General features: G+C 38.4%; 3 protein-coding genes across 3 annotated transcripts in view; 1 reads left to right on the top strand and 2 right to left on the bottom strand.

Moving 5' to 3' along the window:
- LOC135073502 (uncharacterized) overlaps nt 1-14,991 on the bottom strand; it is a 37,145-nt gene extending 22,154 nt beyond the window's left edge. The window contains exons 1-14 of the mRNA XM_063967687.1: nt 14,854-14,991; nt 14,578-14,713; nt 11,567-11,687; nt 10,640-10,768; nt 5,765-6,350; nt 5,322-5,469; nt 3,914-4,107; nt 3,594-3,684; nt 3,229-3,372; nt 2,978-3,066; nt 2,276-2,513; nt 1,438-1,610; nt 852-1,074; nt 542-703 (exon numbers count right to left, since the gene is read on the bottom strand). Coding sequence (XP_063823757.1) covers nt 542-703; nt 852-1,074; nt 1,438-1,610; nt 2,276-2,513; nt 2,978-3,066; nt 3,229-3,372; nt 3,594-3,684; nt 3,914-4,107; nt 5,322-5,469; nt 5,765-6,350; nt 10,640-10,768; nt 11,567-11,687; nt 14,578-14,689 — 2,410 coding nt within the window. The 5' untranslated portion in view covers nt 14,690-14,713; nt 14,854-14,991. The remainder of the gene's footprint in view (nt 1-541; nt 704-851; nt 1,075-1,437; nt 1,611-2,275; nt 2,514-2,977; nt 3,067-3,228; nt 3,373-3,593; nt 3,685-3,913; nt 4,108-5,321; nt 5,470-5,764; nt 6,351-10,639; nt 10,769-11,566; nt 11,688-14,577; nt 14,714-14,853) is intronic.
- A 2,694-nt stretch (nt 14,992-17,685) lies between these two features.
- Nucleotides 17,686-19,247, bottom strand: LOC135073642 (uncharacterized). Its single transcript, XM_063967798.1, has 4 exons — nt 18,932-19,247; nt 18,592-18,730; nt 18,165-18,492; nt 17,686-18,044 (listed from the first exon to the last, which is right to left on the bottom strand). The coding sequence occupies exons 1-4, from the start codon at nt 19,057-19,059 to the stop codon at nt 17,944-17,946; spliced, it is 696 nt and encodes a 231-aa protein (XP_063823868.1). The 5' UTR covers nt 19,060-19,247; the 3' UTR covers nt 17,686-17,943.
- Nucleotides 19,248-21,068: 1,821 nt separating this feature from the next.
- On the top strand, nt 21,069-27,618 carry LOC135073501 (uncharacterized). The gene is made up of 15 exons (XM_063967686.1): nt 21,069-21,351; nt 21,733-21,883; nt 22,336-22,441; nt 23,789-23,847; nt 24,649-24,860; nt 24,942-25,040; nt 25,115-25,219; nt 25,320-25,398; nt 25,484-25,701; nt 25,921-26,155; nt 26,235-26,336; nt 26,429-26,569; nt 26,718-27,026; nt 27,123-27,236; nt 27,439-27,618. The coding sequence occupies exons 1-15, from the start codon at nt 21,308-21,310 to the stop codon at nt 27,616-27,618; spliced, it is 2,154 nt and encodes a 717-aa protein (XP_063823756.1). The 5' UTR covers nt 21,069-21,307.
- The last annotated feature ends 306 nt before the right edge of the window (nt 27,619-27,924 follow it).

Raw genomic sequence — 27,924 nt, 5'->3', positions numbered from 1 at the left:
GGCGCACTGCGTCTCTTTTAAGCGCTGTCCTAAGTATCAAGATGCAGCAGACACATGCATACCTGAGTACTCACTAGCCGAGTTCTGCAGCAGATACTGGGCGTCTGTCATTTGGAAGTCCAGCAGTCTAGCGCGCGTGTATAATGCTAGTAGCGTTCGCACTGCGTCTCTTTTGAGCGCTGTCCTAAGTATCAAGGTGCAGCAGACACATGCATACCTGAGTACTCACTAGCCGAGTTCTATAGTAGATACTGGGCGTCTGTCATCTGGAAGTCCAGCAGTCTAGCGCGCGTGTATAATGCTAGTAACGGGCGCACTGCGTCTCTTTTGAGCGCTATCCTAAGTATCAAGATGCAGCAGACACATGCATACCTGAGTACTCACTAGCCGAGTTCTGTAGCAGATACTGGGCATCTGTCATCTGGAAGTCCAGTAGCCGATCCCACGTGTATAATGCTAGTAGCGCGCGCACGGTGTCTCTTTTAAAACACTCGCTTCGAGAACTATTTCAAGTATCAAGATGCAGCAGACACATGCATACCTGAGTACTCACTAGCCGAGTTCTGTAGCAGATACTGGGCGTCTGTCATTTGGAAGTCCAGCAGTCTAGCGCGCGTGTATAATGCTAGTAGCGCGCGCACTGCGTCTCTTTTGAACGCTGTCCTAAGTATCAAGATGCAGCAGACACATGCATACCTGAGTACTCACTAGCCGAGTTCTGTAGCAGATACTGGGCGTCTGTCATTTGGAAGTCCAGCAGTCTAGCGCGCGTGTATAATGCTAGTAGCGCGCGCACTGCGTCTCTTTTGAACGCTGTCCTAAGTATCAAGATGCAGCAGACACATGCATACCTGAGTACTCACTAGCCGAGTTCTGTAGCAGATACTGGGCGTCTGTCATCTGGAAGTCCAGCAGTCGAGCGCGCGTGTATAACGCTAGTAGCGCTCGCACGGCGTCTCTGAGTCGCGCACTTTGTAAAGCCACATTCTCCCGGGCGGTGGCGGCTCGCAGGTTGACGGCGCAGTATGGCCCACTGTCCGCTTGGATCTCGGGAGTCATGGAGTTGTTGTTTCCCTGAAGAAAGACAAAATAAAAGTTAGGATGCAGAAATAGACAGATCATCAAGTTGTTAACTATTTCTGTTCCAAGCAAACATACTCTATTTACTAAGACTTGGGCCACACGTATCGAGAATGCACTTACTAATCAATCACTATCATAATCTTCTAAAACTTCCACATTAGAGACAACCTTAAAACGTGTCATAATGAAGTAATCCAATAAGGGAGAAATATGCGAATATAAAGCCTCCCCAATCTTGTCGAGTGCAGGCTAAATTCTCTATTTTTGACTTTGCAAAATTAGAGAGGATCGTCCTACTCTAATAAATGAGTAAGATGATAACGATGACGATTCAAAATAATAATAATAACTCACCTGAGCAGTACAAGCCTGCGCGAACGCATTCAAAGTATTAGTAACGTGCAGCGTTTCCACGCCGCCGGCGAGCGCGCAAATCGCTTTCACGGCCTGGAATACCGCCTTGGGCGAGCATACACCTTCCGCCCCCGTCACGCCCACGGCGCGGGATAACTCGCCTTCTAAGGTTTCTGGGGACGTTCCAATAGGCTAGTTGATACTCTAATCAATGAGTTGACAAAATGCGACTCTCCCATAGATTTCTAGATTCTCATCCTAGACTGCATTTCACTTAACATCAGGTGCGATTGCAGGCAAATACAGTCTGCATAAAAAAACATATAGCAAATCTGAGTTATGATGAGGTCAGCATTACTTTGCACATTTCTGCCAACTCGGTTGACTATTTCTTGATTTCAAAGATAATAAAAACAAATTATCTACAGGGTGTTAGGTAAATGGGTATATAAATGGTCTGGTGAAGTCAGAAAATTGATGTCTTCGTTTTAATTATTTTAATTTTAATACAAATCGGATTTTATAAAATTTATTTTGTATGAAAATTTAAAAAATTTAAATGATGATATCAAATTTCTGACTTCACCATACCATTTATATGACCATGTTAACATGGGCTAGTGTCGGCTCATATACCCATTTACCTAACACCCTATATACAGCAAATTAAAAAACTAACTCAATTTTCAGGGCTAGAAAGTGTTTCTTAAAGTTGTCTTGGAATTATTATTAAGTTATGATGGCGCTTTAGAAGGGTTGTGCTTATTTATTTATATATTCTCTCTCTATTCGTATTAATTGTGTATGTGTATCATATTCTTTTATGAGTAGTACTTACCTAACAAAATCGACAGATTGTCAAATGACAACATAGGCGTAGCGCCTTGCGTAGGCAACAAATCGTCCAGCGTCAGATGCGAATCCCTCGCGTCGTCTCTTTCACTCCTCGCCAGAGCATCGTCCACGCCCTCGTGTAGACACAGCCTTACATCCTTCTCTAGCCTAACGCATTCGCGTACGTAATCGTACTCGCTAAGAGAACTGCCTGGTGTGAGGTATTCTTTAGCTCCCCATACCTAAAAATAAAACAACAGACAGATAATCGAATCATTCGTATTCGATTGAATGGATATTATACAGGGTGTGGCGTAAATAGTGATCCAAAGCAAAAGGGTCGATACTCTGTACACGGAGGTACCACATAATATCAGAATTTAAAAAATTAGATTAGGTATGTTAAAGGTTGTTCAAAAAGTAAAGGTAAAGTCTACCGTTTTGCTAGTAGTGAGTATTGGATTTCGAAACAAACTTGTTTATTTAAATTCAGTTTGTGAAAAAAGTGATTGGAATACTTAGTTAATACATAAATGTAATCAAATTTGTAACACAAAGTAACAATTTTAAAAAAAAATTTTTTGAACAAACTTGAATTTTTTTTTTTAAATACTGGTATGTGGTAGCTCAGTGTACAGAGAATCGACCCCTTTGGTTTGGGCCACTATTTACGACACACCCTGTATAAATATGAGATTCATCTTACCCGTAACATATAACCAGACATATCCTCTCTGATATCCTCCTCGAGGGAACAAACTACAGTTAATATCACATGTTCTACTGTTGACTCCACTGAAAAAAGAAATACACACAGTTAAATCGCTAGAAGAAGTCGTACGTAACTTTCAGAACATGGTTAGTCACTTGTACGGACGTTAAGCTAATCATTATAGACTTTATGTAGTTGTAATAGGCACTATTTTCAAATAAATTGATCACAAAACATGAACATACCATCAGACGTAAAGGTAATCGGCTCATCGGAGTGAGCGTGGTGGACTAGAATCTTTATGCTAGTGTTGGGCGGGTACTTTCCGCCCGAACGCGCCGCGATCACGTGACCCGGATTCGTTTTGCGGTCCGAATGCACGAATCTTTCTGCAAAATTCAAATAAGTCATTGTTAGAGAAAGTACTAGAAGACAGACAATAATAAATAATATCGGTAAATATTAACACAGTGCGTATCGGATCACAATTGAAGACATGAATGGATGAAGGTGATATGTCGCATTTTGGGGTTTTCACTGCTCTATGCTTGGATAAGGTTTTATATCATCGGAGTCAGGTATACAATATGTAAAATGAAGGAAAACTTACTTCTGACATCTAGGACCATCTTCAAAAAGCCTCTGTGCTCGCTATCGTAGCTTCTCGTTCTTACTTTTACTATGCAATCGTACAACTTATTCTGAAAGTAAACGAACAATTATTTATTTGAGCCTCAAACATCAAACTGAAAATGGTCTATGACTAAAAAAAGGTTGAAGGCTCGTTTGCACCATCTTACTTTGACTTTGACAAACGTCAGAAATCTGTCAAACTCCATACAAAACACACCGGTTATCGTTACAGTCACTGTTAAAGTTAGGTTTTGCAACTCAGCTTAAGAAACTCAAAGTAACCAACTATAAACTTACAGTAGTAGATCGCATATTAACAGCTGGAACGCTAGGAATAGACTTGGGTGGGGGCGACGGCAATATAGTGCTCTCTCGCTTATTCACGGTCGCGTACACGGGCGTATCTCGCATCTCTGTCTCGCCGTACAGAAAGTTCAATGGGTCGTACTCTTCATACACGCTGCTACCGCATTCGCTTGCTCCTGCGTACTCTGTGGGATTTCAATGTGATGTTCAAGGGAAAAACGACCCTATTAAGTATAATATAAAAATCATTATAATTTTCATCCGAGTAAATGAAGGGGGCATAAAATATCATTTAACTCGTTCAAAGTTTTTCTGCTTGTAATGAATTTTAACTAAGATTACCCAATCATTGAGGAATTCACATGATCAATAAGTAGAAACGGTAAACTGAATTAAGTAATATAACCTTGATTTTTCAGCAAATACAAAGGCAATCGGAGATCACAAATTAGAACTAAGTTATTTGTTAATTAACTGAGGAAACGATAATTTTGTTAACTTCTGTGTAAAACTGTAATCAACAACACAAAACTGATTGAAAACAATTTCAAAACAATCAAAAACATGTATGGGAAAATTAACCACAAATATGATAGTGTATAAACAAGTAAAACCCAAGTGATATAATGGATATTTTGTTGCACATAGATTTGATGGTGCTTAGCTTTTTTGCTCCCAAATTACTTGCAAATAGTGCTAAATGATAAATAATTACAATGGACAACGAGCATCAGTCACACACAAAAGCGTAAAACACAATGGCTATGTGTAAATGAAGCTTATGAATCGAACCCAAAAATAATTACAAAGCTATAATTGACCCCTAATAAAATGATCGACTATTGACTCAAGTGAGTGCATACTGAAATAGTTTTCTCCATATACAATAAACTTACCAAATGAGAATTATATTGTACCGAAGTAGTGACTAAATTACTCTACATTTAGGTTGAAAAGGTATATTGCTTATTATTGTATTGCTTATTCTGCATATTATTTATGTACCAAGTATGAGAAAGAACCCAATGCCCATTATCCAAAAAGGTGGAGATATTGGTACTGGTACAATCAGCTAAGCTAACTCCGACCTAATGGATAATGAACCTAAAAGGTACGATTCCGATAGCTTCAATATTGGAAAGTCTATAATTTAAATTTTTCGTCTATTTTACGTATTTTTTTCAATCAATTAATTCAAAATCCATAGACGAAGCTCGGAATCATGGGGGCTACTCCGAAACGCTGTTTACGTAGTTTCGAGTCTATCTGTCACCGTCACTCATGCTGGCTTCTCGCTTTGTGAGAGGGATGGCAACATTCGAAACTGCGGATAACGTGTTTCGGAGTAGTCCCGCATACCTCGTGGGAAGGCAATGGAAATGAAACACAAACCACTCACCAGCGTTACTTTGCTCAATTAGTAGTGGGTCAAACGCCTCAAGCACACTGACTCTTACGCTACCTGGCCCGCTGGACTTCTTGGCGCCGAAGTCTATGAGGTTCATCGACTTAGGCAGGCTGCCTATTGTGTCGTTTGATTCGTTTGACTGAAATGACGACAATTTTTACAATTATCATAGACTTATAGTTGCTTTAAAGCAGGATAGAGGTCAATTTTTAGTTCATTTCTTTAGGAACTTCGAAACGCTATTTTGTTCGGCAAGCATACACTAACTAACAAATACCTCACAGTAACTTTAACTGGAGGAGAATGAATTAAATGGCAAAAGAGGCATTAAATTGTCCTCATGCACTGTGTTTTATGTGCATATAAGCTTTAATAAATAACTAATAAGTAACTTTGTATTTTCGTGAAAAATAAAATAAAATGGGAATACTTACCGCTATACTAACTTCCGACAACTTCCTCGGTTTGGAAGTGTCCACAGATTCTCTGCTCGGCTCATTCTTCACCACCGGGGGGTTGTTGTTATTGTTATTGTAGCTCGCATTAGCCGCGGGAGGCGGGTACGAGTGCGTTTGAGTCAACTGCGGGTAGATACTAGCCGGCCTCGGCGGCCGCGATATCATGTTTGTTGTATTGTAGTTGTAGGTAGAAGTTTGAACCGGAGGCGGGTATCCCACGTACGGCGACGGCGTTGCCATACGCGTCTGACTGTACGGCATGGTTGGGCCATAGATTGGGGTGTGGACAGGCGTATATACAGGGGTGACGTCAGGCTGTGGGGTCGGGGGCTGGTGGTAGTAGTAATTGGGCATTTGCCCAGGCATGGGGGTTGGAATTGGAGTGGGCATAGGCGCCGGCATGCCGTAGGGAGTAGAAGGTGGGTAGGGCGGCGGCTGCCCGTAAGGCGGCGGGTAGTACGCATACTGCGAGTATGGGTACCCCGGTATCTGGTTGTACGGGTGATTATTCATCGTAACTGGAGCTGTTTCTGGAGTGTTTAGGGTGAGCTCCTCTGTTTGTCTGAAAAGTTAATTTTTATTTTACTCTTACGCTAAGTCAAACACTGTAGAATCATAGTAATAGGGGCTATTTTTCAACAAAAATATCATCATTTCAGCCATAGGACGTCCACTGCTGAACATAGGCCTCCCCCAATGCTTTCTATGTTGATCGATTGGTAGCGGCCTGCGTCCAGCTACCTTAAAATACTGCTAACAAAAATATAGTCTGATGTAAAAAGTACTATTATGTTGTAAATTAAGTTATAATACTTTAAAACACTCATCATGATCAAAAAATAAGCCCGTGTTTATCTTCACACCTTATCAGCATGATATCTTTTATCAAACATGCGCGAGTATACAACAGGTTCCGAGATATAAAAAGTAAAAAAGCAATTTATATTTTAAGTGCGTGTCTTTCATTATCTCGTTTCATTCTTAGAAAAAATAAACATGCTGCATTCCAGGTACTCTTATGAAACTATGTTATTCAAAAAGCTAGTCACTCCAACTTTGCATTGAAAGGACAATGTTCGTTCTCCATACATTGTTCGCCTAAGAACCAACAATTTTGACATATTACTACCCGAAAGCGAAATAATACGATTCTGTGTGTAAGAACAATGATTCCTGATGGACACTTGCCATAAAATTAATGATTAAGAATATTAAATCACAGCGATTTTATAATATGTCGTTTATGACAACATGGCGTCTAATGTATTGTGTGAATGTATGAACACCGATTCGCGAAAAATGTTTTGTATTGTCGTCACGCCGAGTCGCAGCCAAATAGTATAAAATAATAGAACAAGTTTTAGAAATACAACTCGGCATTCCACTTTTATAATATGCCCACATATTGCACGTAAATAAACAACATGAATCGTAGGTTGTTTCCACCCTTGTCATCTGACACATGAAATAAACTCCTATTGTATTATAGATATCGAAGCCGAATCGTATATAATAATAGAATGGGTTTTGGAGATCACTCGGGGTTCCACTTTTATAAAATACCTACATATATTGCATAAAAATAACACGAATCATGAGTTTTCTTTTCACCATTTACATCTGACACGAGATAACAAACTCCTATCTCTATGACTACCGTCGTAGTCTATGCCAAAGACTACAATATTTTAAGCAAGAAGTTTCAAACCTTAGCGGCTACGGTAACCCCTGGGCCACATACATCGTGATAACATTCGGTCGACACTGGAACGAAGTCTTGCGATTATGCAAAAAAGCATCGTATTCTAGTGCGGCTATATCACGTTCAACCGGGGTTTTAATTCGACTAAAGTCCTGACTAAAGACTGGAAGAAAATACGCCGCATTGTATGAGCACTTCGTGTTCGTTAAAGCGGCGTCAGATCTAGAGCCCACATAGTTTTCTTTCCAATAATATCCGCAAGTAGCGCTGCATGATCTTTACAACAAAAACGGCAATAGTTATTAAGGTGCCAAAATTATATGATTACTTTGGCACGGTATTATACACGTTCGAAGATTTGTCATTTTCATTCATTTCATCATCATCATCATCATTTCAGCCACAGGACGTCCACTACTGAACATAGGCCTCCCCCAATGACTTCCACATCGCACGGTTGGTAGCGGCCTGCATCCAGCGCCTTCCCGCTACCTTTATCAGGTCGTCGGTCCACCTTGTGGTGGGTTGACATTGCAGAATATGACTTTTGATAGGTTCATCATAGAATTCGGCGGGGATATCCTCACGGAGGAAGTTCGTAAAAGGGCGGAACAAGATCTTATAATAATGCAAGGCCGAAGTTGTAACTCGCGTGATCCTACGTGTAATCCGGCGAGTATGCAATAAATAGTAATGTCTGGTAAATAGTGGTAATACGTATCGTTCGTTCGTTCGTTTCAGCCGAAAAGACGTCCACTGCTGGACAAAGGCCTCCCCCAAGGATTTCCACGAAGACCGATCCTGCACCGCTCGCATACAGGCACCTCCCGCGACCTTCACCAGATCGTCGGTCCACCTAGTGGGAGGCCTGCCCACGCTACGTCTTTCGGCTCGTGGTCGCCACTCAAGAACTTTCCTGCCCCAGCGGCCATCAGCTCTACGAGCTATGTGCCCCGCCCCGTCTATGTCTATATGCGCTACGATTACAGGGTATCATTTTGCATAGTCGCAAGACTTCACTCCGCTGCTGTCAAATCAATGTCGCATAATGTTATCGCAATGTGTGTGGCCCTTGGCCAAATCACAGAAGCCTATGCGAAGAAAGAGCACTTGAATGACAATGAAAATCAGGGTTACCATTTTATAAGATCTCCTCACTATTGAGGGTAACAAAGTAACATTAATAATCTAGCCATTAATTACATTTATTACCTATACGAGAAAGTAAAGCAACATGCGGTTTTATTTTAATTTGTAAAATATTTGGAACAGTTTGTTCCAAGTTTAGTTTTACAACAGTATTGCTGTTTCAGCTGTCACTGTGAAGCTTTGGGAAAATAAATAAATACAAAAAATATTAACATAAATGTTTATTTAAGTTTTTATGTTCATTATCATAATATGCCAATTTAAGTTACACTGTGTGACAGTCTTTGACACTAAACAAACTCTTCAGCTTAATAATACCTACCTACAGGGCGTTTTTATAGTTACTCTTGCTGATGAAACAAGAAGGGTTGATTCTACTACTGAAATACAACTACTTTTCTTACAGGACCAATATCAAATTCTCAAAAAAATTCACATCCTCGTGATGGTGATAATTTCTATGGAGAGGTTTTTTTTTATATTCGGTCTCTTGGGATAAGTTATTCCATTTGAGCAGTAGAATTAATCCTTTTTATTTGATCACATATAAAAATAACACAAGTGTGTGTGTTTAGGAAAACTTCTTCTTTGGTATGGTATCACTACGGAGTTATAATGTCGGCAACTCTGTATCACTGACTTGTAACTTTCAAACAGTATGAATAATAAGGGCACCACATTGGTTTTCTTTCTGAAAAAAGGCTTTCACTTTTAGTACTAACCCTTTAGCACTATTTCATTGAAATAAAAATACAATAAACGCACAGAAGACTGAAATTGAGTCAACTGACGTGACATTTATAATTTGTTGACATTATGACAGTTTGACAAGACTAGGGATTGAAAAAGTTTTAATTGAAAAAGTAAAATGACAATTTATTAAAACGATTCACAAGGATATAATCGATTAAAAATATTTATAAAATGTTCTGATACTTGCCTGTAGCGATTATCCAATCCTGGTTTCTACTGAAAAACTACTTCGTGGCAAGATTTTAATAAAATAATAAAATCTTTATCTTCTCTTTCACAATCTATAAAAGTTCATTTGGTCTATTATTAATGTGCTACGAATGAGGGTTTTCGCGATTGAAAAATCCGCGAGATGGCAATACGTAGACGCGAGGTCCAAATGCTGCATGATTGGTGGATATCTGTCAATGTCATGTCAAAAATAACCAAACATGCAGCATTTGGACCTCACGTCTACGTATTGCCATCTGGCGGATTTTTCAATCGCGAAAACCCTCATTGGCATAGATTATGAGAGACTGGCAACTATACTAGGTTGATATATGTTCCTCACACTTCAACTGGCATTGGATTCAACATCGGATTCTGACACTTTTACAGTTATGATACCATGAATATCAGTTTATGGTCCTAATTATTTTTATTTTATTTACGACCTTCGACCAGTTGGACACTTTAGATAGCTTCTTGTAATAGTGTCAATATTTTTTTAGCTTTTAACGCAAATCTAGTCTTCAAAGCAGTTTAACGATTTATTTTATTTTCAAAATCGATATTTTATTGTCTATGATGGCCGCAGGAACATCACTATACATGGACTCCCAGCAATAAAGTACGGTAATGCCTCGTACAGATTTTATCGGCAAAAATTATGGAACTTGATAGGTTTTAGACCATGCCACGCACCAAAACGTCCGGAAGTTGTAATAGTATTATAGAATAAACGTTAAAAGACTTATTTATTTAATTTTTCGATGCTTAAGTGTCCATTAGAACGAAAGGGTGCTTAATGTATTAAAAAAAATAGAAAATAATTATGATGGGTTAATGTTTTTGGGCGGTTTTTTAGGCGGTTTCTGACAATGTCCTTTATTATAGATATTCGAATACCAAGCATTCATTACACATCATTTCATCATAGCTTTAAATAAATTATGAGATCCAAATATAAACAACAACATAGTGTACTCGATTCCCAAAATCGTGACAATTTCGTTGTTGTTTAAATAATAATAGAACAAACTCACTTGTTTATCTGATCAATGTATTCCTTGAGCGACGCATGCGGGTCCTTGGGCGCAGTTTTGCTGGTTGGACTCGCGAATGATATGAGGTCGCTGCTATCATCTCTTGTAGGACTCGCTCCTGTAGATCTGCTGACAAAAAAATTGTTTCGTCAGCAGTTTGTGACGTCACGCGCTTAGTTTTGTTGACGGCTTTGCGCAATTATCTTTGATCTATGATAAGCTTCTCTGAAATAAGTCGCTATTCTGACGATGTCAACTACAAACAAAGTAAAATGATCCGCTAAGCCAGATCTACTACCGAGTTGTAAGGAGAGAAGGTGGAGCCAGGTCTGGCCATAAACAAAAGAAGAAATAACCTGGGTTAAAAATATGGCGTAAAAGCTAAAGCTACCCTAATAGGTAAAGTAAATATCGAATTAGCAGGATATCCAGCAGATCCTACTATGAAGTTTTCATTTTATAGAACAACATTTAAATTACAACAATTTGATCACTTCCAGACAGCAACGGCTTCATAGAACGGTTGAAACAAAGTATGGGTCACAGAATCCCGCATTGGGCTAGGCCTACGTCGAAAGGACTGGAGTGAGCTGTTTAGTTAGAAGTATAGTAGAATAGAAGTAAGGTAGTTCCTCTAGCATGAACAACTTTCGTCTTCGAATCGTTTGCGTATGCGACAAAATTCGATACCTTCGAATTAAAATGACAACGTGACAATTTTGTTTCTCAAAATAAGTTTCGTGCAACGATTTCTCATAATAAGTTCACTTTACGACACGTTCACAGGGGCGCTGTTGTAGTTTTCGTACTAAATTCGAATTCGAAAGTTTTTCGTGCTAGCCGTACAGTAGATAGCACATCATGCCAACAAATGTCTGTTGCAAAACAGCTCTTGGTACAACCACATAAGGTGCTTGGTGTCCTCACCTAGGCGTGTCGGTAGCAGGCCGGCCTCGCGGTGGCTTCCGCGGCGGAGGCGGCAGCGCAGGCGGCGGTCCCTCGTTGTCGTCGCGTCGGCGCCAACTAACGCCGCTGCCCACATTGTTATCTGCCAATTTATCGACCAGATAAATCAATCAACCAATCACTTCGCACAACTCCCATATCTGTTAGAGCTAAAGATTTAATAGCACCGTTTTATTTGTAAACAGATGCTAGGTATGCTATATTTAATTTTGTACTTCGGTACACTTAAAGAAAATCAAACAACTTTTACGATAAACTAGCTTTCGCTCGCTTCACCTGCGTGAAATTCAGTTTGTCACAGATCGTCATAAGTTAAAGCCTATCTGGGGGCACGGCAGTGCCCCCACCAAGTCGAGCAAAAAAGCGGCACGGCCGTACCATCCTTTTCTCGAAGCAATTCAGGCCATTTTCGACCGCCTGTAACTTCGTTGTGGATAAAACTAGAAGGCTGAATTTTCATTAGCTATGCAGGCATTGTAAAGACACGGTATATTTAAAATTTCATTCAATTTGAACCAGTAGTTTAAGAATTATAACGGGTCAAAGTTACTTAATTTTGTCACTCACTGACTCACTGACTCACTGACTCACTGACTGACTCACCGATCATCAAAATTCTAAGGCACTTCTAGCAGACCTAGAAGCTTCAAATTTGGAATATAAGTAGTGTTTGGTGTATGAATCAAGGAAAAACTAAAATATTTGGGGGCACGGTAGTGCAACCGCCAAGTCGAGTAAAATTTGCACAAATTCGGTCCAGTTTTCTAGATACATAACTGCTGTCTACAAAATACAAAAAGAAATGAGATTTGGGGGCACGGTAGTGCAACCGCCAAGTCGAGTAAAATTAATTTCGGTCCAGTTTTCTAGATACATAACTGCTGTCTACAAAATACAAAAAGAAATGAGATCCCATCAAAAACAATACTTGTCAAAAAAACCAAGTCTCGCAACTCAGTTGTTCTACGGTAAAAAGTTGTGAGATCCATGTAATACCAAGTCCAGGCCAGGAAATCTTTAATGTTTTACATAAATATATTGACTTGGCCATCGCATGAAAACACGTGTAAATTAAATTATTTAGTGCGATGGCCAAGTCAATATATTTATGTAAAACGTTAAAGATTTCCTGGCCTGGACTTGGTATTACATGGATCTCACAACTTTTTACCGTAGAACAACTGAGTTGCGAGACTTGGTTTTTTTGACAAGTATTGTTTTTGATGGGATATGTTATTCTAGGTAATAAACAATAATACTGAAAAGTTTCATCAAAATCCGTTCAGTAGATTTTGCATGAAAGAGTAACAAACATACATACGTCCATACAAACTTTCGCATTTATAATATTGGTAGGATTAAATAAAATACAAATATTCTAAAGGTCATTAATAATGATATGTGGTCTGTTTACAATTTTGATTACCTAATTCTAAATGTTATCCATCATTTGTGTGATTATTTGTACATATTACAATAAACTCTCACTAACTAGGGCAACAAAGACTGAACTAACTAGATTTTCAATAATTTTCCCTAATTAACTAATGATACAAATACTGTTAATTAATCATTTAAAAGGCAGCTATTGAATCATATTCAAGTTAAGTAATTTTAGAATTTATAATGTTTAGGTTTAAATCTATCACTGTACGGATAATTATTATATTAATTACTGTAAGCTGTTACTTAACTACCTGATTCTCATAAAATAATAGAGTTAAATTGAGTTAATTAGGGCAAGGACAAGTGAATTTCATTATTTATTCTTCCTATTTGATCAGTTGCACCAGATTATTTTTTTAAAGAACTAACCATCAATCAACAATCAACTTTTTTAAATTTCTTTAAATAGGTATAATACCTAGATCGAAAAATTACCTTTCTCCAGACAAGTTAATTCCAGAATTAATAAAAATGCATAATGATGCAAATATCAATAAGTAACGTTAATGAGTACCTAGACACCAACTCAGCGCCCACACAATATTTATCTTTCTCAATCATTAAGTGTTAATCAATGCTCTATTTAGCTTCGGGGTAACGACCTCCCCTTCCTCTCACATTGATACCGAACAAATGGAAATACTTGATCAGAACGATGCTACTTAATGGTGTTGACACAGCTTCAATTGAATTTATTGTCTCAATAAAGTTGACCTGATGAAAGTATTGGTGAATCACCATTCATATTTATGTCACTGGCAACATTATAAAAAGGTTTTAATTATATTAAAAATCTGATTCATTTCATTTATCCTCTCTTATTATGTTTAAAATTGGTAATAATTAATTTACAAATGAAATATTTAGCATAATTTTAGAGATAATTAGCACATTCAAATTAAAACCTTAATTATTTTTGTAAAAAGTTTTGATTACAAAAATAAAATATGAATCAAGAAAATCTATTGAATATAGCTAGATATCTATTTTAATCAAATAATTCATGTTGATGGTGGTTTGATAGTGTTAGTTTTTAAGCTTCTTTGTAAGATGATATGCAGGGAATATTGGATTCCCTAATAGGCATTTGTATATAATTTTGCTAGTCTTTTCCTACAATTTGTAACAATGACTAAATAGATAACCAGATTATAAAACTTAATGGAAATGTTACAAGTCCACTAGATATTAAAATGCCATTAACACAACAAGTACATTTTGATTTGCTAATTATAATGAGTATTTAAAACATTATGCACATTGTCCTCCAAGACTAATCTATAAGATAATCAAATCAAAGTTTATCAATACATTCCAGGTTATTTCAGTAAGGTAGGAAAGTACTTGATATTTATTATAATACCAATAGCAATGTTCTTCACAGATTTCACCAACAATGACTAATTATTTACGCCACTTTGGTCTACAATCAAAATAGACTTCCCAATACAGATAATGAAAATTAGACTGATAAAAGGTCAAACATCTTCACGAAATCTCATAGTAAACAATATTACGTCAGTTACCTGCGCTGGATATTTGCTTCTGTCTACGAAATTGCTCCAGAGCCAGACTTTCTAAACTCAAAGCCTGGGCCTTCTCCAAATCAGCTTGAAACTGAAGATCGTAGTCTGACATTGTAGGATATCCCTCTACAGGCGTCTACAACACCAACAAAATGAGCGTGGGAATTAAAACAATAAGAGCACTGTTAGAGGATGCACCACGATACAAAAACTTTGATATTCCATCAACGCCGAGAACAAAACCACTCAACTCGTATTGCATTTAAAATCCATTACCTTATACTGATGGAACACTTTCCGGTAGCGCTTGAGCTCAAAATTTTCAAGACATTATACGATAATTAGCTAAAAAGTACCGAAATTCAATTTTATTTGTTAATTTTAGTGGGTCAATTTGTATGCATCGTTCGGGAAAATAACTCGACTAGATAAATAGGCAGTAATTTTTGACATTTCGACAGTAAGTTCGAGTGAGAGATCCGACTCTCAACGTCAAACCAAGAAAGACCACCGAATTTAATCGGATTATAGTAGTGACGTTACCCCGAACATTGCATCAAATATCGATATTAATACTAAGATTTTCAAAGTTTATACATAGTATCCATGGTAAGCAATGTCACCAAAAAGAGTTAAAAAAAATCTGTGTTATTCGGAATTGACTTCTTTAGGTTTTTTGTGGTAACCAAAACTCTTAACTTCTTAACTCTTCTGCCAATGTTAAGTAATAGTACAATTCGATGGGTGCCTGGAATAAAGCCGCAATAGCCATAGCAGCAGTTTTCCGATTAAGCGATTTTCGTAATCTGGGGGTCCCTATACACCTTGTGATTTTTTTTCAGAATTTTATCTTTGAAACTGGCTGATTTACCAAAAGCACTATGGATATTGAATCGTTATTCCCGGAAATTTGTTTACCAGAATAATCGTGGCATGTTCAATGTTAAAAGTTTTATTTCAAACTTTTACAAGTAACGGCCATTGCGGCTTTGTTCCCCGAAACAAACTATGTGTACCAAGTCACAATAAACATTACCTACTTGTACAATTTCTTTAAACTTTCTTAAGTAATAATACTTCATGGTGTTCTTCTATGCAATAAAAATATGTTGATTGGATTTACATTAAGCAATGCTGTGTACCTACCTGACAACTGCTGGAACACAGTAATGCTGTCAACATTAATGTAATGGCGACAGACTTAGGAAGATAAAGGGGACTTAGGAAGAGAAGAAGGAGGGATATTTGGTTTATGTTCATTAAAGCTTATTTATAATAACAATATGTTTCGGCATTGGAGGTAGGAAGCCATAGTTTCTCTGTAGTTGAAGTTTCCTTCTACCTTGAGCCTGATCACAGTTTCCACCAGGTGTGATAAAGGGCAAAAGCTTCCTTGCTGAGAATAAAAACATGTTCTGTTCAGTTATTGTCTCTAAATCTGTTCTACGTAATGTAAACTTAGAAGATTGCCCATATTAATTCACTTTAAGAAAGTCAAAAACATTTAGCGACTTACCACTTTAGTGGAGCGATTACAAAAATAGTGGCCTATTAAGTACATGTTTTTTTTGTATTATTATGAATGTCCAGAAAACTGCGCAGTTTTTAAAATTATTTTAGACCTATGAAAGTTCTCATTTTTTATTATTTAAACATTTAAGTTGAAATTTTGAGAATGTTCTGCTAAAAGCATTTTTTTTGTTTCTAGCAAAAATTTTGAATCTTGCATCAAAGATAGGAAGGTGAATATTTTTTTCAAACATTTGCAATTAATAGCGATATTGTCAAAATAAAGAAATCTGAGATAAGTCAACCCGAAATAAAGATAAGTTTTTTCAAAGCCTACTAGGTCATGAAATTGAAAAAAAGTTACAAAATTATTGATAACTTCTAAACTACGAAAAAGCCGCGGGCAAAAGCGTGTAATATTATAATATTATCATTATGTACTAATGAATTCCACTACTTTATATAAAGATATTAACGAAACACTCTAGATATTCAACTTTGTACTCATTTCGATACGGACCATATGAACATATAATGTACACAGCATTCACCAGTACATTTTCCAAGTCGATCATTAAATTCAAGCAAACCGCTATTACTGTATTCCCCATACATCCTTCAGATCAGCGCACAACGCTGCAATGCACTATTGCTGTATGATTACTTTTGCACTTTTTACCGGAATAAAACCACAATGGACTCTTACGGAACCGACTTTCAATGTATGAAGCGGCAATATGTATTTCTACCTTTTTTAAGGTATATTCTAAGCACTATAACCTTATGCACATTATATGTTACTCCAGAAAAAATAACGCATCGTTTGATATACAAACCATTTGGATACGCCTCGTAGTTTAGTTTTTATTCAAAAATTTCACTAAATCTCTTCTCCTGTAAAATTGTGTTCTGTCGATTGCGGCTTTATTCCAGGCACCCATCGAATTTATTTATTTGTTTAAATATTTATTTAAAAATTACATAATTTCCTCAGCTGATTCATATTTTTTTTTCTTCTTCTATTGTTAAATAATGATGAATGAACTTTTTTTTATATGAATTTGTGTTTTATCGTTTTCATCAACTTTTTTCATGGACATCACTAAGAATTGACACAAAATGTCATCAAACATTTCGTTTTAAGAAATATAACAGCTTTAGACAAAATACATTTGGCCAATTTACCAATTCAATAACAAAAGAATACATTGGCGCATACATTTCACATTTCATTGTGAAAATTTATTATTACGCAAGATTTTAACAATAACATTCACATTTCGAAGACGTCAATTCTACTAGCCATTTTAATTACGTATAATCATAGAGTGTTGGTTAATAACTCTATGCGTATCGTATAATGGAACGGTTGAGAAAACCACAAAAGGCGGAAATTTAAAAGTTGTGTAACTTTAAAATAAATTGAATTGAAATGATTAATATTCTCATTTATGCTAAATAAAAGCCATTAAAAATGAAAACGGCATCAAACTAAACGTAAAAACAAGAATATAATAAATATTCTTTACCTTTTTAAGTAATAGGTACGTACGTTTTTGGGTAGGAATTGTGGAAGAAGGATAAAAGACACTGTTTTAACTCCCACACTTTATTGCTTTTAAATGGATTTACTTGGGTACACTTGTATTTTCGTGATATTAGGTATATCGTTCTAATTAAATTTGTGCCAAAATGTTATTATCGTTACATACTAAAACCGTGGCAGTAAATTACACATCTAATAACCTACTTATTTTACTAGACAAACCTAAGTAATTAAAATAATAATGTATTCCCTTCCATTACATCTCAGTATTATTATTTCTAGATTACATTATGAAATAGATAAGTATGTATTTAATTGATAGTTATTTTATGGACTTGAAGAAGCTTTTTGGGTGGACTTATTGTAACACGTTCTACAACAGGTTTGATAACGTAATAATATCTCATAGCACCTGAAAATGTACAACACTAGTCAATCAAAATATAGTACTTTCGCACGTAATATTACGGCCAAGCAACAACACCCTGGGGTTGAGACAACTGGCCCTGGGACAGTTTTTTAAGTTTTGTACCTTTCTTTATGACTTTGTGGTTCATCATAACATCTCTCGGGGAGTTGGTTGCTGATAATCTCTTCTTGAGGTTTTTGTTGGTAGCAGGTTTAGCTATGTTCGCTCGCCTGATTTTTATAGGAGAAGTGTTTCTTGAGGTTTTGTTTGCAACTTCTGCGTTGAAGTCGTCCTTTCTCTCTGATGTCGTGGCTCTGGCGCGGGCGGGACTCCTGGCCGGCGAGTAAAGGCTTTTGGACTTTTTCATTTTCTTTTTGGTGCGGACGTGTTTTACTTTCTTTGGCTTTAGATCGACATTTATTTGTGTCGGTACTTGACCCTCCGCGTTCATCTGCAACAAACCAGGTTTTAGGTGTGGTGTGTTACACAAGGAAGTAAGTAAATAGGTTTGTTAAGTAATAAACTTATCAAAATATTACGAAAGAAGAACCTGTTCGTAAAACAAATCATCCGCTTCTTGCCGATCGCAGAAATCCAGAATTTTGTTGCAGACAGCTCTTAAATTCTTCAGTTTCAGTTTCTTCTTCTTGTTTACTCCATAACGATCAACTTCATCCAGTCTTAATGTTCTATATTAAATAAAATAAAATGATAAAGAGATTTGTAAAGGAATAAGTTACCCTCATCTCATAGCATTAAATTTGAGTTAGAAAGATACCTACTCTACAGTCATAAGACCATGCAAAAGAAAGCCTATGGCGGATAATGAAGTTCAAATGGCGACAAGATTAACACAATTAAATGCTATGATGGAAGGACACCCTACTTACTTTATAACTTTAGGTTTATTCATGATATCATTGTCTTTATCTTCTATATTCATGGCTGTTTCCCAGATATTCTTGAAGAGCTGCCTGCGTTCAGCGTAGCTATCCTCTGTGGTCATCAGATGGTCCATAATCGTATCTATCAACAACTCAACGCAGAATTAATCATTTTAGGGAAAGGTTTATTACATTTTTGAATGGGTCTAATTTTTGTGGGAATTTAGTTTCAACATTTTATTTTTTTGGGATTTTTAAAATTGGTGACAACTATGTTTGACACTAACAATGACACGAGTGCGTCAAACGAAAGTTTTTTCTTTATTTTCAATTATCATAACACTCGAGAAAATGAGGTCAATTTTTTGCTTTCCTACCTAATATGGTTGGGTATTCCGTTGGCCGTATGGAGCGCGCAAATATAAACTGCCTTTTGCCAATAATTTTTATAGAGAGAAGGAGCATCCTATGTAAGAGCACACACAAAGAACATGCAACAAGTTACTAACGACTTGCCGACGACGGCAGCCTCAGTAGTCGGGCGGCCCTCAGCGGAAAGGCTTTGCCAAACGAAAACGAGCTCACGCCACTTCGAAACTTCGCGGAAAACTTTTTTTCAATAAACCATTTCCAAATTGAAATGGTACGATGTCGGGCAAGTACGACCCGAGCACGCTGTGGGTTGCTCTTAGCGAGTACAGCGATGGGAACATCTTTGAGGTGTACCCCAAGCTCCTGGCACAGCTTCTCGTGGAGGAAGATGCAGCGAGACAGGTTGGGGATACCAGTGAGGCGGAGAAGCTGGTGTTGCCCAGCGATAAGGACTGGCGACTGCAGCAATACTTCATCCTTGTCGGGATGCAGAAGGATTTGGATATGGATTCGTAAGTTTTTATAAAAAACAGAATGCATTTTAAGAATTAAAGTCTTATTCAGAGCTTCGAGCTATCCTAAAAGCTTAAATCGGAATAAAACTTTTATATTTTTTTGGTCTTTGTAAGTAGGCCTCTTGGAGGAATGTAGAACTCTACATGGATGACCTGACTCTACAAAAAATAAAGTTGTTTAGGGTTTAGTAAGCAATTTATAATCTCTGATAAGTAGAAAAAGTCATGAGGATGGCTTAATACCTGACGGAATACGAATATTGAAAAATTTAAAGAACAAAGTGAAGCCACTGAAAAAATGTCCTGAAACATAATAGGCCACTATGATTCCATATAACATGGTACTGTAATCTGCTAACAATAGGATTATAACAAGTTTTTCATGTTACTTTAGTAGGTCTAATTACACCTCTCTTTTCTTTTCATGCTTACATAATACTGAGTTTATTTGTCTACAACCAATGTTCTTTTTAATAACAATGGTGTATTGTATTCCTTACAAATAGTGTCTATTATGGTAAGAAAATAAAAATAACCTTTATACACCGTCAGCCGTCTGTTCCTTTATTAGCGTACGGGGGCGGCGACCGTGACCCGCCCTCTATTTATGCCCGTGTCATGCATGTAACATACTGGCAGTTGGCACCCTATCTGCTCGGTATGATAATGACTTGAGTTGAGGAGCACGCGCCTGTTCATCAAAGGCACGATATACTTAAGTGGAAAAACCACAAACCACAAATTGCAAGAAGAAACAGCTTTTCCAAAAAAGAAGCCTTTATTTTGGATAAATATTCTGAGACTCGGCGAGTCAATTCTTTACGAGACCTTTGCGTAACTAGCATCTCTACAGCTTCAGTTTTTATGTACACGAACAATGGTAAAAACGATCAATAAAGCAAGCATTCGTTGCTTGCATGTAGCATCTCAATATAACCGCCTTTGCCTTCGGTAGATTGCATCAATCTGGGCGCCTTTGTTCCGCTTACCAAATAGTGCAAAGTAAGTAGCATATGACTGGTTAGGAACAAGCGGTTTATGTTCCAACGATGAAAGAACTATGAACACCTTCATCATCGTTAGGTCTCCTCAGTCTCCTCTGCAGGAGAACGACCCTCTTTAATTTACCTATTCAATAATGGAAGATTTGACCTACACTCCCCACCCTGGCCTGACGGGTATAAGCTACCATAAAGAAATACCTAGGTAAAATAATTTAAACTTTTTTTAAACATGAATAGTAATACTGGCCCCAAAGAAAAAAGAGAAAAAACATGGGATGAACAGTTGCAAAATGACAGCTTTCATTTATAAAAAGAAAATTGTGAAGTTCGTAAAAAAACAAGATTTCCCAATAAACTTTTAATTGATAGTGATTTGATTTATCGGATCGTAGAAACAGATTTTTAAACTAATGATAAGCATGGGGACATTTTTGTAGAAGTGAAATTTGTGTTGTGTGTTGTCAAAAATGGCTCATTATTCTCATCAATGAATGGAGGATAATATGATAACAAATGAACGAATTAATTTAATAACGTGAGTTAATGAGTTTAGCATTATATCATTTTATTTATTTATTTATTTGATCACCAACAAGGTTACATTTTAGCGTAAGCAGATTAAAATTAGATCAGTTCACACTTTGATCTTAGCCAAAAGACTGAGAAAAAAGCTAATAGCCTTGCAAAAGCCAGAACCCAGGCATAAGCGTAAGCGATTAAGCTCAATCCCGCTTCTATGCTTTGTAGCAGTTTGAAGCTAAGCTTGTTCAACAAAGATAAATGAGCTGTTGAGATTTCAACACTATAGCAAGAGACTACTAAACGATGTTACTACTTATTTGAATTACATCAGATTATTAGGTGAAGCCGTTCCTTTTACTCAAATCTAGCAGTGATTAAATATGCATGCCAATAGGGAAGAAGACGGTGACAAGGTTCAAAAGCCCATGGAGGAGCCGCCTGAGGAGTGGGCGCCGTGGAGCCTGGTGGTGGCCACCAAGAATCCGAACGCCCCGCCGCCTGTCGCCGTCAAAACCGCTCCGGGGCCTGCCTGGGACATAGGACAGGTCCTGAAACTTGCCTCATAATGGACTAAGACCCGGTTTCCACTAATGCGGAGCGGAGAGGAGAAAGGTTTTGAAAAACCAATCAGATTTCATTATTTCCACAATCTCTGATACGCGCCGCGCCGCCGCCGCGCTTTCAAATTCTATAGAAAAAATTAGTCCGCTAGACACTTCTCCGCTCGATCCGTCTTGGTGGAAACCGAGCCTTAAATTATATCAGAAATGTCAAATAACATAAGAATAAGAATAAGAAAAACTTTATTTGACACAAAAAAGGAAAAAAATAAAAAACAGAACAAAGGGACTTAAAACTATACACGCATATTTTTGTGCCAAAAAGGCGCCCGCTCAGCATTAATCGAGCCACGCGTGCATGCACGCGTGCCCCGACGCTGGTTTTCAGCGGGAGCCTCTAAACTACATAAGTACTACATGACTTTAATTCTTGGCAGGTCTTAAAAGCAGCTCGACTTCTGTGCAAGCCACCGCTTGCCGTCGAGTTTGAACATGAGCAAGAGATGCGATGTGTCTACTCGCTCATCTATGATGTCTTTCGATGTGAGTATTTGGTATGCAGCAATGTAAAGTAACATTATATTAGAATTTTAACGTAAAATACCACTGCGATTCCATCCTATTGGTTTTTGACCACAGTTCACCTCACAGTTTCACAATGCAGGTGGTCAGGTTAGTGGTTAGGGCTTATAAACCTGGATTTATAATATTATGTACTACAAAGTTATAAAATTAGGACATTCATTTTCTATTTCGTCTTTCGGGCTTTCCACGACAACAGACTAAAGTCGTAAAAACTTTGGAGATTTATGATGCAACTTATTTTTATTTTACTGCCACCCTCCGCTGTAAATCAGCCAGCAGCAAGGTGATTTGTGAAATAATAAATAGCCCAAAAAATTTAACGAGAAGTCGTTACATGGATGAAGTAGCTTAGGTAACTAGTAACTCGGACGTATTTTCTTGAGGGTTACATTTGTATGTATTATCGTATTATAAAGAACATAGCGCATTCGAACTTAGTTTTAATCAAACTTATTTGTTGCAAGACTAATCTTACACTGTAAATATTAATTGCAAACAAACATTTTACAGAAACATTGCTTTATCATTCCTGAAAACCCCTACGACCCTACATTTATTGCAACACTCGTAGAGCTGTAAATTACATCACGCTATGTTCCAAACTAGTTTACTACTGTTCTAAACGCTATTTAACTTTTATCACGATGCCTACACGATTATTGTCGCGATAATACTTCTTGCAAACTGCCGTATAACAGTCATCGTGGTTGGGAAAGTTTACACGGTTTTCGCTATGGAGTTTTGCAACTTAGTGTTAATTAATAATGTCACCGAATGTAAATATTCCCACTAGCATTATGTAGCAAGAGCAAACACTTCTTTTGTTGGTACTTTGTTTGTAATGGTCGTGATGAATGATAAATAGATTAAAGTTTCTTTCATGAATTTCAGGGTCATCACGCTTTATGTAAAGCATTCAGGGGTACTAACCAAAATTTTATACGTATAATAAAGTCTCCTATTTTCTTACGTTACAAAAGATAACAGTTAGACGGATTACAAGTACCTAAATATAAAAATTCGCCTGTACCTGACTGAAAGTAGAAAACTTAGTCTGTATTTTATTCGTGAAAGCTTTCTCGATGACATGTTACCGTCTCGCGAAGCACCTACTAGAATACAAAAGCTATAAGGCTACGTATTTTACATTTTTTGTGCAGTCTTTTATTATTCGACAGACGGACACTTCACCTATTTTGTGACTTATTCATATGGATGTGGGGGCGTCACGCGACTTATGTAAGTTCTGCGCCTCACACACGGCATTTACCAATACCTAGAACTAACACGAACTTCATTTTGCAGATAAGTCTATTTTGGACCAAGCAATCGAAGACATAGAGTTCTTTGAGGACTATCCAGAGGTGAGTGATTCTAAAAAAGATTTCTTAACAATTAATTGTCTTGATTTAGGCTTGAGAGATGCTTTGGTGAATGGTGGCGTTGGCATTGAACTATTGTGCAAGCTTTTCAGTGCTTATTTAGCTTGCTGAAATACCAGACACTGAAAGCTTATTACATAAAGGAAGTCCGACAACCATTTAATAAAATATTCCTATAGCATTCGATTTATTCTTAGTTAGGTACCTACCCTTTAGCCGGTAAGTTATTTTTCGATTCCTCAATATCAAGGCCTCGAACTTGTTCGATGATTAATGAAGGCCTTTTATTTTATTCTCAAGGCTGCATATTTAAACGTCATTACCATTCGTAACGTTCAGTTAGGGCAGGTTCGACAAGATGTATAAAAAGTATGCCCCATCTAAGTCGCATTATTGTCATTACACCACTCTCGTGACCGAAACCATTTCTTTCCCAAATGTGGAGGACGCGTACGAAAATGAGCTGTATATTTATGGCAGCTGTTCTCGCAAACGAAAAGAATCGGAATCGGCAAATGTAAGGTTGTTAAAGTGGAGCTATTAATAAAGGCGCGGGCTGGTGCGCCGAAGGTTTCATCAAGGCGCCTCGCTTACTTAGATGAAAGATAACCCTGCATTAGTTTCTGTTAGCAACTCATTTAGCCATGTTAAGCCATTTGTTTAAGTAGTAAGGGGTTCAAATTGGTAGGTACGGTAACACGATTTTATATTAAGTAACTCGCAATGCAAATAATATGTTTCTGAAGACCTAGCTAGAAAGGTGGCTTGTTTTTTCTTTTAAAGATAGCAAAACATCGTCACGCAGTATGGTTATTCTTGATGGAGTTGGCCAGACGCCGTTGGGGAGCAAGACCTCGAAGCGAGATCGAAAGGGCCACTCGTCTGCTGAACGAAGCTGGATCACCCTTCAAGGACATCGAGAATACTATCTGGAATCAGAGGGTGCACTTCGCTGCTGCCATCGCCAGGATACGCATCAAGAATAAGGCTTTCTCGTAAGTTTGAGACATTAATAGTAAATCTTTTTTTTGATTTAACTATTTGTTACAACCTTGATCCTTCTTCTTTCCTGGCAGGTTATCAGACCTGCTGCCAGCCCATTTGCGTGATGAGCGTATATCGGCGTGTGTACACAAAGAGAGTGTCACGGGATGGGTCAACACCTTCAAGGCAAAGTAAGTTGAAGCAGCAAATTATTATTACGCAGTTTTGACTCTCGCTTAATACTAAATTCCAATTATTTTTTCAGGAAAGTAGCACAATTAGTCAAAAGGTTACACGAGCTAGGATATTCGTACAGCAACTCTCGTCAACTTTGCGCCGGGGAGTACAGATTCGATCGCGTGTGTCCAAGGTAACTCGCGATTTCTTTCCGATTTGTTTATACTTCTTGGATTTTAAATGCGTATTATCATTTTGCTTTTGTGTATTTTTTCTTTTCAAACTATTGACAGGTTTATTACGCTTCGTCCACCTGAAAGTGTCAACGTAGGGCAACTGGATTTGGTAAAAAATGGTGTCATAGTTCTTCAGGTTAGTACGAAATGTATAATTGTTTGTTTACTCATTGCTGAAGTAGCCTGGACAGTAATAATATCTAAGTCTTTTTGCCACAAAGGAGCGTGAGTTCTGCGAAGGAGCATCAACCTTATGCAGAGCTTTGCGAGCTAATTCCCTACGAGGTGTGGTGGCTCAGACCCATGCATCTTCACCCCGATGCTCAGCATACCTGGCCGCTCAACTACGCGAGCTGGCAGCTGTATTGAAAGCCAAGGCACCGGCCGCGCCAGCCACGCCCGAACTTGGAAAGCTGGTGGTCTTCGGTGCTGGGGATAAGTACGATATTGTTCCGTAAAATAGACCTTTTGTTTAACGGTCGATCGATCGCTTCAACTAAGTAGGTACATGTAGAATACTTTTGTGTACTTTTCACAAACATTGATAAAACATGGCAACAAAAACTTAAGCCGTTTCGACAGGGCCTTTTATTTTGAATTCATATCCAAAGCAGTGAATAACTCCTCCTCCATTTACCAAGTTGTGTATTTCCTTTAGAGTGGAGAGTTACGTGTGTGCTCTCCGTGACCTCGGCATCGAGGCTTCAGAGCTGCCCCACTCGGGTGCTCCCGTATGCGTCCTCAGCGACCCAGTGCACTGCGACACTCCAGTGGTAACCAACGCACTGGATGGAGTGGTGGCAGTCCTGGCCACACCTCCCAACTCGTATTCGGCAGTCACAGACCCTATTGACCTTGTCTGCGGCAGAGGAGGTGACTTGGCCATGCTAGAGGTAAAACATGTAACCAATTAGATGAACTTGTTATTTTTTAAGGTTTAGTAAGTACAAGGAATAAATAAATTTCTTCCAGATCCTCACGGAATCTGAGATTGATACACATGGAAAAGCTCGAGTTCAGTCGATACTTGAGGAACAGAAAAAAACTTTGAAAACTCTTCTGTCTAAGCCTCAGGTAATGGAACAGCTTTCATCAATCTTAGGTATACGATTTTAAGAATGTTATAATGTGAATAAGGACTTAAATTGTAACAAAACGTTTTGCAGATTCAGCTAATCCTGTATGAAACTCATTCAGCCCTGGAAGCAGAAAACCAGGCCCAAGTGACAAGGGCAGTCGCAGAAGCCAACCGATTGGCGAGGGAGCGTCATGCCTTACTCAAGAAAAAACATAGAGACCATCACCATGTTAGCAACCTTACCTATTCTATCAACATAAATTTTCAAATAAAGATTTCAGCCTAAACATTATCATAAAAACTGTTCTACGTTATTATCCTGCCAGGTAAAAGCAAATGAAGGTCGCATTTCAATACTGACTAATCATTCTTTTCAGAGTCCCAAAAAGGAAGTTGCAGAAACAATCGGCACTGACTCGTCGACGTCCTTGGACAACACTGGCACAAGATCTGACGTGGAAAAAGACGACGACGAATTCTCAGTCAGTGACGCGTCACCAAAAGCGAATTCGCCGCCAGCTTCCAGGGGCAGGCCGCCCAGTGGGGAGACGGCGCTGAAGAAACACCCGGAGAGCGCGGACGTCGGCTCCAGGCCGGGGACTACGAAAGCCAGGCCGATACCGGAGATGCCTGGCGCCGAAGAATCTTATCCACGCGATCCGGATAAAGATAACCCAGACGTTTTTGTAAGTTATTTCAATTCCATATTTCCTTCTAAATAGGAGACGTTGAGATCTGGAAATTGGCAGGGGTATTACATTTTGAGCGTTTACTTATTGCAGGTGCCAGATAGTGACTTATTTGAAATATCAACGCTGCCAAATCTAGGAAATGGATTAGATATTAACTATATTTTAGATAGAGACGGTTGCTACCTCGGACTCATTCAGAGGAAGGTTGGTTGTACAAGTTTTTGTTGGTACATTTTCTGTGAATGCTTCACAATATAATTATCCTCATCTTAGAAAACCGCATTTATCTGCTTGTTCAATTAGCTAACATGACATCCAATCATTAAATCGCTTACTCCAGCATGATCATATCGTGTAAGTGTAAATCCATTAGTCAGATAAATACAGAAGGGTAGGCTGACCGCAGGAGATCACCCGGCTAGACGCGAAGTACATGATCCGAGTGGCGGAGGAGCGCGGGCTGTTTGGACACAACGCGCCACCGCCGCCCGCCGCGCGACGCAAGCGGCCCGATGCCTCCGCTACGCCGCGGCGACGGAAAGGGGGCAAGAAGCAGACCTTTGAGGCGAGTCTTGTAGTTTGGTAGTCCTGTTAGACGCGAAGTATATGATAAGAGTGGCGGAGGAGCGAGGGCTGTTTGGACACAACGCGCCACCACCGCCCGCCGCGCGACGCAAGCGACCCGATGCCTCCGCTACGCCGCGGCGACGGAAAGGGGCCAAGAAGCAGACCTTTGAGGAGGAGTCTTCAGCGCTATCAGTTATTAGGCCCAGGGCAGGATTAACTAACTGCCTGGGTTCCCCTCGCCGAAGTTCTTTCTTTAGATGATTTTTATTCAAACGGGTGAAAACTAAAAGTCGCCCCACGTTGCCATGGGCCCAGTCTTAATTAA

The sequence above is a fragment of the Ostrinia nubilalis genome, chromosome 7 (genome assembly GCF_963855985.1).
Source record: "Ostrinia nubilalis chromosome 7, ilOstNubi1.1, whole genome shotgun sequence".
NCBI lineage: Eukaryota > Metazoa > Arthropoda > Insecta > Lepidoptera > Crambidae > Ostrinia > Ostrinia nubilalis.
The sequence above is the reverse complement of the archived record's forward strand: the minus strand, read 5'-3'. Positions and strand labels throughout refer to the sequence as shown.